The sequence below is a fragment of the Vulpes lagopus genome, chromosome 19 (genome assembly GCF_018345385.1).
Source record: "Vulpes lagopus strain Blue_001 chromosome 19, ASM1834538v1, whole genome shotgun sequence".
Lineage (NCBI taxonomy): Eukaryota > Metazoa > Chordata > Mammalia > Carnivora > Canidae > Vulpes > Vulpes lagopus.
Genome location: NC_054842.1, coordinates 18,211,022 through 18,222,669, shown reverse-complemented (window position 1 = coordinate 18,222,669; position 11,648 = coordinate 18,211,022). Strand labels below are relative to the sequence as shown.

General features: G+C 35.8%; 1 protein-coding gene across 1 annotated transcript; it reads left to right on the top strand.

Annotated features, from left to right (window-relative positions):
• The first annotated feature begins 425 nt into the window (after positions 1 to 425).
• LOC121478504 (60S ribosomal protein L10-like) lies at positions 426 to 781 on the top strand. Its single transcript, XM_041733567.1, has one exon. It carries the CDS (start codon positions 463 to 465, stop codon positions 700 to 702), a length of 240 nt encoding a protein of 79 aa, XP_041589501.1. The 5' UTR covers positions 426 to 462; the 3' UTR covers positions 703 to 781.
• The last annotated feature ends 10,867 nt before the right edge of the window (positions 782 to 11,648 follow it).

Below are 11,648 nucleotides of genomic sequence, written 5' to 3'. Positions count from 1 at the left end.
ACTGAAGTGGCCTTTGAGGGAAGCAGGGTTCTATATGCTAATGACAATACAAACGTAGGCAAAAAGTAAAATAAGTCAATTTAGTTTGCTAAAAATCTTTTTAGATTTGAGAAATGTACCTTTGTGTTTTTAAATTGGGTTATTCAGTATTTATCAGTATAACTTTCTTTTAAAAAAAATCAGTATTTCTTATGCAATATAGGTAGCCTTCTCTGGTGAACTAAAACACTTAAGCCCAAAACAATTCATGCTTCATTTGTTTTGCTTTAAAGTGTGGTATTTGGAAGCCTGCAGGCCAAAATCCTTGTCTTTCCCTAGGGTCTCTCAGAATTCATGGACAGGGGCCAAGCAGGTGGCCAGAATGAGTAGAAGAAAGCCGCAAAGTTGTCGATAATCAAGAGCCACAGGACTCTTGACAAGCCCCAGGGCACAGTAGCCAGGGTCCACATTGGCCAAGTCATCATGTCCATCCGTACCAAGCTGCAGAACAAGGAACATATGATTGAGGCCCTATGCAGGGCCAAGTTCAAGTTCCCTGGCCGCCAGAAGATCCACATCTCCAAGAAGTGGGGCTTTACTAAGTTTAATGCGAACGAATTTGAAGATATGGTGGCCGAAAAGCGGCTCATCCCAGATAGCTGTGGGGTCAAATACATCCCTAATCGTGGCCCCTTGGACAAATGGAGGGCTCTCCACTCATGAGAACCTTGCACCACCCAAACCCTATTCATGCCCACCAATAAATCCTGCTTCCTGTCAAAAAAAAAAAAAAAAAAAAAAAGGAGGAGGCAGCTCCTTCTTACCTCTGGCCACTTATTGCTGCATTGGAATACAGACTCAGGAGTTGCCAAATCTTCCAGTTTTTCATAAAAACCAGAAATCTAATTTTTTTTTTGGTGGGAGGAGATAATTAGCTTTTCCATATTAGCAATAAATTAATATTTTTATTTTAATTTTTTAGATTCATATTTTTAAAAACCACACAAGCTAACTACAAGCTATGTTCTCTACCTCTGTCATATGATGCATGGCATATTGTGAGTGATTAATGGCCAGACTTGCCCAAGGAGCCCCATCTACCTGGGATTAAGGCAGGCAGTTGTTACCTTTGAGAGTGTGGCCTTGGTTTACTATAGCTTTCCACAGTGGTGCTATGGTATGACTATATATGGGTTTCAGTATGGGTCAGAGAGCATTTTCCTCCATGACCCCTTCTCTATAGAGCCAACTCCACTTTTTTCAGAGTTCCTTCTTTTCCAAACTTTCCAAATCAGTCTTAGGCCAATCTGATTATTACTCTGATACCATTTCTAATGTCATTGTTATAAACACTTAAGGTTGCTGAGAGCTGACAAGCACATTAGAGGTACTCTGGGCCAGGTGCCTTACTTCTGGGTAAGCACAGAAGAGGGGAGATCCAATCAGTTGACTGTGGTCACTAACTAGTTTTGTAGCAGAAGTAGGTATGGAAACTCTGACCCCTGAGTCTAAGTCCTGGTTCTTTACAGCTGACAATACGATGTCATTGGCATTGAAGAAACTATTGAAACTTCCAAGTGAAGGATGGCTGGGCCCGGATTCTGAATACCTTTAGACCAACTGTGCATTTCTGATGCACAAAGTAATAGAACAAAAAACAACAACAAAAGCCCCACAAAAGCAAAAACAATGGTAACAATCTTCACCCCACTGAGATGACAGGAAGATGTATAGTTAGGAAGATAATGCTAACCAAAAAGAAAATGCATTATTTAAATTACCATCAATTTCCAGCTTACTTATTGTCTTCTGTGCTGCAATTTTGTTCACTAAAACATGGATGAAATGCCACATATTGTTGGATACTGAAATGTAGTACCACCATATCACAATCCTTTTTATGTGGGAATATTTGGGTCCATGTTTATTTCCTAATGGGCTCATTTATGGAGTTAGAGTAGTTGGTCTTACATACTGCATTTTCTAATAGTTATTTTATTATTTTTATTTTTAAAAATGGACTTTGAATCACAGTTTTATTTCCCAAAGGAGGTAAGTTACCATCTACTTCACATCTTTCAGATTTTTGACTGGAGGCTTATTCTTTAAGTGAAATGTTAGGAGACTGACAAATATATAAACAGAGTCGAGGCAACAGTGAGGGAGCCTCTCCAGCAATGTCTTCCCCTAATGTTCTTTCTTAGGTGGTTTTTGCTGCATACACCCCTATAGTCTCAGCAGGTTACACCAACAAGCATTTGTTCTCTCAAAATTTACATAATGTAGCTTGGGCTTATTTGGGTGGCTGTCCAACCTGTCATCTGGTCTGGGCTCTGGAGTGTTGGTTGGGCTTAGGTTTATTCTCTTGTGTGTCTCCTGTGCGTCTAAGATTAAAGGGGTAGGCAATTCCAGTGAGAAGCTATTTTTATGAAATATTATGAAGTTTAAGAGGGCAAACTCTAATCCCAGGCACATTTCAAGCCTCCAATCATGTCATGTCTGCTAATGCCTCATTAGTCAAAACAATTCACGATGCCAAACTCAGAATCAAGGTGGTAGGAACATCCTACTCATCATGGGACCACTGCAGAAGTGTGTATATATAATACTGTTCCAGGAAAATGAAGAATCTGGACTATGAATTCAATCAGCCATGAAATCCTACCCCATGGTGATCTCTGAACCAACCCTATGTAACAGATAAAACAACATCTAGCAGTTCAAAACCATGCATTGAGTCCAATCATCTCATTTTACAAATGTGCAAAACAGATTTAGAGACACTGGTAACTTCCTCAAGGCTACACAGCTGAGACATGGATCTAGAACCCAGGTGAACTGGTTCAAAATTCAGGGCTTTCTCCACCAGTGTTGTAGGAGAAACACAGAGAATGTGTTCACCTTCAGAGAATGTCTCAAGTCACTTGAATTGAGTAGCAAATTTGTAAACACAAATTTAAATATACTGATCTACCTTTATTTTGCTGGTAAGTTTAGAAGTCTGTTAAATTAAGAGACAGGAAGGTGGCCTGAGCATAGTGTAGGTCACGGGTCCATGTTCCTCCAAGATCTGGAATTTAGCGGCGATGTAACTTACACAGTGTTTGCTTCTTTAAGCATCGTTTTTTAAATTTGTCAAATAGGATAATAATGATGCCCTCAGAGGGTTGTTGTGAGAATTAAGCATCTGATGCTCAGTAATTGTGAGATCTTTTCCATTGATTTATCATTCAGTAGACAAGAGCTATGCCTTCCTTTTCTTGTGCACTATTAGGAAACCGATAGCCTGGCTTTTAGGAGTGTACCTTTCTTACTGAGGACATAAATATTACAGAAAGAAGACTAACCAATTCTCCATAAAGCAAAGGCAAAAAGGCCAGTCTTCTTTGCCCAAACCTCCAGGTTTTTCTATTATGGAATTTCCTAAGATACAAAATTGAAATGACTGCTTTGAAGTCAAAATTCAAGGTATAATCTGTGTTTAGTAATTACTGTAATAGACAGCAAAATTCAAAAGACTTAAATAATTTATTCTGCAGTGGAATGCTGAAGGCCATTTGGTCAGCAGGGTGCCTATTTGACATGGAGCTGGTGTGCTTTCTCTTTTTTTCTTGATAGTCAGATGGCAAAATCAGAACCTCTGTGAGATGTTTGTCTTGAAAGTTTTATTACCTTGCCTTGCTCTTTTATCTTGAAACTAGTACTTGTCCTGCCATAAAAATGTATTTACTCTTTAGTCTGTCAAAATCTCTATAAACATTACATTATCTTTGAGGGATAAATGCCTAATTTGGGGAAAGAGAAAAAATATTTTTTAAAAATTTTCCCCATGGTTTCTTCCTGCAAAAATTTTTGATAAATATTGTTATATTTTTAGGGCATATTAACACCAACTAGGTATAGTGACCTAAATTATCTGGTGATTGAAATATTTTGTGAAAATCACTCTATTGACTGAAATAGAAGTCATGATAGAAATTCCTATAAATACATTTCCCCAAAATACAAATATATGTCTCAATATTTTGCAAATAGTCACTCATCCTGGCTGTTTTTAGTATCTGCTACCAGGAGTTGTGTTGTTCAAATAAAGTTCCTCTTCTACCTGGAAATTTCTGGAGATCTTTTGCCTTTTCCTTGAGCTCAAAAATAAAACTTCACACAATGTTGGATGGAAGTTTAACCAGAGAGTTGTTAGATTGAATCTAGATAATATTTATAACTATCCATTCACTCTCTCCCATAGTTTGTGTTATATTGAAAGTAGAGATCTGTAAAGAAATTTGAGGAAAGGGGAAGGTTGAATTAATTTTCAATATTGATACTTTCTCCCTCACCATATTCATATACCCTCTGCTTTTCCATTCACTTGTTTGCTTCCTTTCACTGCCCCATGGAACACATTTACTGGAATATCCTCTTGATGGTCTATGATTATGAATAACAAAGGAGTTTCTGCCTTCCAAGCTTACTTTTTAAATTAAAATTTCATCAAAGTATAGCCTACATATAGAAAATTACACACTTCATAAGTGTAAATAGCTTAATGAATTTTCACACAGACAAGCAACCATCACGCAGATCAGGGAACAGAAAATGAAGAATAGCCCAAAGCCATCTTCATGCTTCTTTGTGTTACTAATTCCCAAAATGTAATCACCATCCCGACTCCTAATTCTATAGACCGATTTTGCTTCTGAACTTTTTAAAAAAAATATTTTTATTTTTTTGTTAACAATAAAAAAGTCCTAATTTCTCTCAGTAAAGGAAGATTATTGTTTATTTTATTGAAAACAGTATAATTTAGTATGTTTCATTATTTAAAAAATCTTGGGTTTTGGGGCAATAAAATCACAGTGATAATATTTGCAAAGATTAGTTTTCAGATTTCTGTCTTCATAGCATGAGTTTCTTTTTTCTTTTTTCTCATTTTATTTTTCATCATGATAAATGTACTCTTTAATTCCCACCCCCTTTCCCTGACCCCCGACCTACTCACAAATAAAATCATAAGTAAATTCTCTTTTTTCTGCTTCATTTTGTTCAAAATTTCATTTGTGAGATTTATTCACTTTGTTACCCATACACCAATCTACTGGTTCTCATTGCCATACAGTATCTCATCCTTGGCTCCAACATAATTTAATTACCCATTCTGTTGTTGATCGGCATTTGGATTATGTTCAGTTTTTCCTTTTTATAAATCTCTTATGGCTATTACAAATAGTGCTACTAGGACTTTTGGGTGCATATTTTTAGTGAACATGTGTATGAATTTCTGTTGGCCCTATATTTAAGAGTGCAAGTGTTATGTCATGATTTATGAATATGTTCAACTTTAGTAGATTATTCTGTACAGTGTTCTAAAGTGGTTGTACCAATATACAAGTATGTAAAAGAGAATTCTAGTCACTGCACCTCCCTCTTCATATACTTATAGACTGTATGTGCTTCTTGTAAAATAACTTTTTAAGTCTTTCATCTGTCTTTCTACTAAGTTGTCTTTTTCTTAGTAATTAGTAGGAATTCTTAATATATTCTGGATGTATATCTTTTGTTAGACATTTGCATTGTGAATATCTTCTCCTAAACTGAGGGCTGATTTTTCTTTTATTCTCTTAATGGTGTCTTTTTTTTTAATGGTGTCTTTAATGAAGATAAGTTCTTTGTTTTAATATTTCACTTATAATTTTCCCTTATGGCTATGGATTTTCTTATCATGCTTAAAAATTCTGTTTCCCTAATCACCGTAAATGCTTTTGTTTGTATTTTTGTTTTTTTCCCATAGAAGCTTTATTGTTTTTACATTTAACATCTAGATCTGTAATCTGTTTAGAATTCATTTTTACATAGGATGTGAAGTAGGCTTCAAATTTTGTCTTTTGCATCTACATAGCCAATTGACCCAACAATTTTTCCATTATTTTACTCGTGATTCTTGTACCTTATACTATAATTTCTCAGGTAAGATATTTTTAAAATAAACAGATAACAAGTTATGTGAGTCCTTTAGCTTTCTTTTCCTTATTTAAGATCATCTTGGCTACATCTTTTCCTTTTTATTTTTTTGAGTTACCATTCTTTCTTTTATCAATTTATAATCAAATTTCAAGAACTCAAAAAAAAAACTGCTGGATTTTGATTGGAATTGCTCTCAGTTTTTAGATCAATCTGGAGAGACATGATTTCTTTAAAATACTGTTTTTCAATTCATATATGAAATATATTTTTCCATTAATTTAAGATTTCTTAAAATTTTCTTAACACTATTTTGTAATATTTGGTGTGGCTTTTGTATATATCTTTTGTTGGGTTTATTTCTAGATATTTGATTGTTTTAGGTTATTTTAAATGTCGACATTTAAACTATTTTAAGTATCAGCTTTTAATATTTTCATTTTCTATTTCTTTTTTCAGGAATATAAATACAATTGATTTTGCATATTGACTTTCTACCTAGCCACATTGCTAAATTCAAATAAATTGTAGTTTCTTTTGGGTTTTTCTATGCAAATAAGTTTTTTAAAAAGATATTATTTATTTATGAGAGACACAGAAAGAGAGGCAGAGACAGGCAGAGGGAGAAGCAGGCTCCTCACCGGGGGCCCGATGCGGAACTTGATTCTAGATCCTGGGATCAGGCCCTGGGCGGAAGGCAGACGCTCAACTGCTGAGCCACCCAGGTGTCCCAAGTAATTGACTTTAATTAAAATGGAGAGATGTCCTTCCTTTGCCTATGTCCTATTGTAATAAGTTGAGACACATGAAGATCTAAAGCTTATGGTTTCTTAAGAGAGGTTTTTTTTTTTTTTTAATTTATTTATTCATGAGAGAGAGAGAGGGAGAGAGAGAGAGAGAGAAGCAGAGACACAGGCAGAGGGAGAAGCAGGCTCCATGCAGGTAAGCTGACATGGGACTCGATCCCAGGTCTCCAAGGATCACACCCTGGGCTGAAGACGATACTAAACCGCTGGGCCACCCTCTTAAAAGAGTTTCTGATTTAATCTCTGTTTCATTACCAGATGGCACATTGCTTCTAAAATGTATTTTTTAAATTATTTTATTTTATTTTAAATATTTTATTTATTTATTCATGAGAGACACACACGGGACTCAATCCCAGGACTCTGGATTCATGATCTGAGCCAAAGGCAGACGCTCAACCACTGAGCCACCCAGGTACCCCTTATTTTATTTTTTTAAAGAGATTTTATTTGCTTATTTGAGAGAGAGATAACAAGCATGGGGGCGGGGAATGGGAAAGAGGTGGGAGGGGGTAGGGGCAGGAGAGAAGCAGACTCCTTGCTGAACAGGAAGCCCCTAAGCAGGGCTTGATCCCAAGACCCTCAGATCATGACCTGAGTGGAAGGCATATTTTACTGACTGAGTCACCTAGGTGCCCCAAAATGTATTTATATTTTTAAACAAAAATAGCAGTTTAACTTCAAATTTAACAGAAAACATTAAAATACTCATTTTATACTTCTGCTTTACTTTTAATGTGTCTTTACTCATGGAATATTTCAAACATACTAAAAAGTACAGAAAATAATATGATAGGAATCTCTGAGTCCTCTCTTAAAATATGAACACTCTGCTATGTTTGTTTTAAGCATATGATAGAAAAAATATTACATGGTGGAAAATGGAGACTTGCACAATCATATGTGTTGAAGCACTCTTGTTAGTAGTGGAAAAGTGAGAGGAACCCAATTGTTCATCTGTCAGAGCATTAATAAATGATAGTAGATCAACTTTCCTAAATATGGGAAAGGAGAAGAGGAAAGTGTAGGGTAATAGGACTTTACCTCTATCTATAGTATCCTCTACTTATGTTTGATTGTTTTTTTAAAAGTTGTTAAAGCAGTACATATCTATTGTAGAATTTTCAGAATAAAAAGTAAAATAATCTCCTATATCAATGATGCCATTCAGAGATAATAGTTATTAGTTTGATTCTTCTCTGGTTTTTCTAAAAATATATATTTAATTATATATATATAATTATTTGGTAAATTAGATAGATATCTCAATAATTATTCAGTTTTGTACATCATGATTTCCAGTAAGTATTATTTATAAGTATTTGTTTTATTTGTACTTGGTTTTTTTATATACAATATTAACTTTAATAGTGGCACACTTGCTTCACATGAATATACTATGTTTAACCATTTTCTTGTGATTGGATATTTGGTTCAATTCTTCATGAACAACTTTGATCATAAATCTTTGTGATCACCTTGAATCACTCCTTAGTATAAATATCCAAATGTATAATGAGTCAGTCAAAGGAGAGTTTAAGACTTTCAAGATATATTACAAAATTACCCTCTAGAAAGGTTATAATGATAAACAATCTCATTATCACTTTATAAGAACATGCCTGTCACTCATCTTGGATAACAGTGAACATTTTAAAAAATTAATTTCATCTATATTATGGATGAAAAATTATATTCTTGCTTATTTGAATGAAAAATTAGCCATGTATTATCCTATAATACATTGTGACTGTTGCATTATAGAATTAAGCATAACTCCATTTTGTAAAGAAAAAACTTGCTATCTACATATCTATAGGAAAGATTTTCTTCTTCCCAATGTAGGGGTGGGTAAATGCATGCCACATAAACTTGAGAAAAGGAGCACTGTCAGCTTGAGTTTAGAGGGTCCTAGATAGATTATTATTATTATTTATTATTATTATTATTTAGAGCATCCTAGATAGATTATTCTTTATAGTGAGGCATATCCCAGTTTTCTTTCTCTCTTCTCTATAATCTTAAAGAGAAAAAAAAACGTTTATTTTTAACAGCATTCTTCATGGGATAGCGGTATACTTTCAATGTGTCCATTGGAAAATGTAATCATCTCCAGGGAGGCTAGAAATAGGATTGGTTCATATGAAACCTACCACAAATATAACACAATACTTTCAATATTCAGACTATTATAGGCTTAGGGAGTGAGAGACCAGAAAGCATGAGCTAAGGTAAGGGTCCGAGGGAGAGGGAAAAGCAGACTCCCCACTGAACAGGGAGCCTGACACAGGGCTTGATCCCAGGACCCAGCGATCATGATCTGACCCAAAGGCAGACGCTTAACCAACTGAGCCACCTGGGCACCCCTAATATCTTTTCTTTGGTGTAAATGCCCCTTCTCTTTCAAAATATTTCTCTTGCTGAGGGAATCCTTCCTTTGGGTCAGTCAGAATCCCCTGTTGTGCTGAGAGATGACACCAGGTTGGCTAGAAAGCCAGTTCAGAATTAGAGTGGGGTCTTGGGGAAAAGGCCATGGTGGCAGCTAGAATGCTTCGTTTTCAAGAGAAAAGAAGTTTTCGGATATCGGGAGGGGCTAACTCATTAGAATAAGGAGAACAGAGTTATATTTGTTTGGAAGCAGTAGCTAGGAATAAATGGTGTGTGTTCGCCTGGAGTGCCCTTGCTACTCCTTTCCTTCGGAAGTGTGGTAGCAGTAGCAGTAGCTGGATCATTGAGGATTCCCATCATTAGTCCTGGCCTTTGCACTCTACTTCAGAAGCAACACTGGCAGTCTTTAAAAAGCTTAATGTTAGAGAACCCGTGTGATGATCCTATGATAGATATCTGCCCTGGATGGGCTCCATCAGACCACCCAATAAAGACTATGGTGCCCAAGGGAGCAGAATATTTTCGCAAATCTGCTATTACACAGCCTTTTATTCTAGTGTTGAGATCCCATTTTTTTTTCCTAGAGGAATAAATGTTGACTTCCTCTGAATATTAAAAATGATCAAGGAGAGGTGGGTTATTAATGAAGGAAATGATAAGTAAACATGTTTAGCTTGATGTCTGGTGTGTGGGCCAGCTCATGTGGATTCTTGGATTATATAGTATTTGTTCCTACCTGGCTACAAAATGATGGGGCCTCAATTTCTTGCAAGGTAAATTTATGAAACGAGAAGTGATGGTTTCTCAAATCTCCAGGAGATCTAACATTTAACTGACTTTTGGATTAGATATGTAGTTTGTTGTTCAATGTGGGTGAATTCGTTTTCATGCAGAATTCATAAACCTGTGCCCTCTAAGCCCAAGTAGGTGCCTCCACATTTTTCTTTATATGGCTTATGTGTTATTTTAAGAATATTGAACACAATGTAGCATTTAAACACCAGATTTTGTATAACAATCAGATTTTCTGGCTTTTCTTAAGAAGTGGGAGATCTGGGGCTCCTGGGTGGCTCAGTCAGTTAAGTGTCTGCCTTCAACTCAGACCATGATCCCAGGGTCCAGGGATCAAGCCTGCTTCTCCCTCTACCCCTCCTCATCATGCTGGCTCACTCTCTCTCTCTCTCCGTCTGAAATTAATAAAATCTTTAAAAAAAAAAAAAAAGGATCAGGAGATCTGGTAACACTTGGCTGGAGGAGGGTGAAGCAGCCCCTTCCGATATGCCATATACATACACTCCAGGCCAGTCCCTAGGCCACCATCATGTTCCCTGAACACTGAGGTGGAGGGTCCAGTGCTATTCACCATCATGTGAATACTGTTGTTTTTCTAATGTCAAATCTGCTTTGCTTATTTTCATTCTCTGCTTTTTCTCTGTAGAGATGTGGGTGTGTGATCCCTGCTATAGTACTTCGCGCTGATTCTGAACACTGAAAGAAAAACCAAAGGTTTGTATGTCCACGTGGACCACATAAGAAGTCAACCAAGTTAAAAGTATTTAGATTATCTAAATGTGACTGGGTTAGAAACAGCTGAGGATGTAAACAGAGCAGAGAAAATGAAGTATAGAAATAATTTTTTAAAGCATTACTTTAGTTTTGAATCATTTTATATCTTCTCTTTACCCCGTCATTGTTTTGGATAGAAAGTTTATCTCTAGGTAGTATCACGTTACTTTATGTTATCATATGTTAGTATTTCTTTCCTCTGAGATTCTTTGAAATTATTGAGGTGGAGGAAGGCAAACAAGAGAGGAAAAAGTGATGAGGGGGAGGGTTGCAGAGATGAACACCATCAGGGTTATATTCCATCAGGACGTCTTCAATGTCTAAAATTATTTACCAAAAAAGAAGAGACAAGTGCCCCATTTCGACACTAGTGATGACAAATTTCAGTTACTAATGACTTTTTAGCTAATGGAATAGTTGCTTTATTTCTTTTCTCACCTTTGGTAATGAGACTGCATTGGCCTGACCTCTTTGGTTTTGATAATTTGTCAATCTCTATAAACCTTAGAGAAAATGTAGTTATAATTAGGGGACAACTAACCACCATCTTAATTGTGTTCATTGCGAAACAACTGATTTCCCTCACTTTAGTTCTTGTCTTTCCATGGATATGCTTCCTGTTCTAAAAAATACTCATATCAAGTTTTCAGTTAAAATGTCTCTCGTGTTTCAAGGAATAGCAGTTAGCATTGCTGAAGAGAACCAGTCCATTGGAAAAAGAAAGTAAAAATAAAAACTCAAATCAGAAACCAAAATAAGAACCCAAACAAAACAAATTAAAGAGAACTTCTATAATAACTAACACTTGATGGTATAATTTGTAATAATAACTACCTCAAGGAGATGAGGTAAAGCTGAAGGTGATGTTCCAAGAATAAGTATTATCAGTAATTTAGCTTTCAAAGTGTTAGTTATCTATACAAAATCTTAAATCTGGCTTCCTTCCAGATT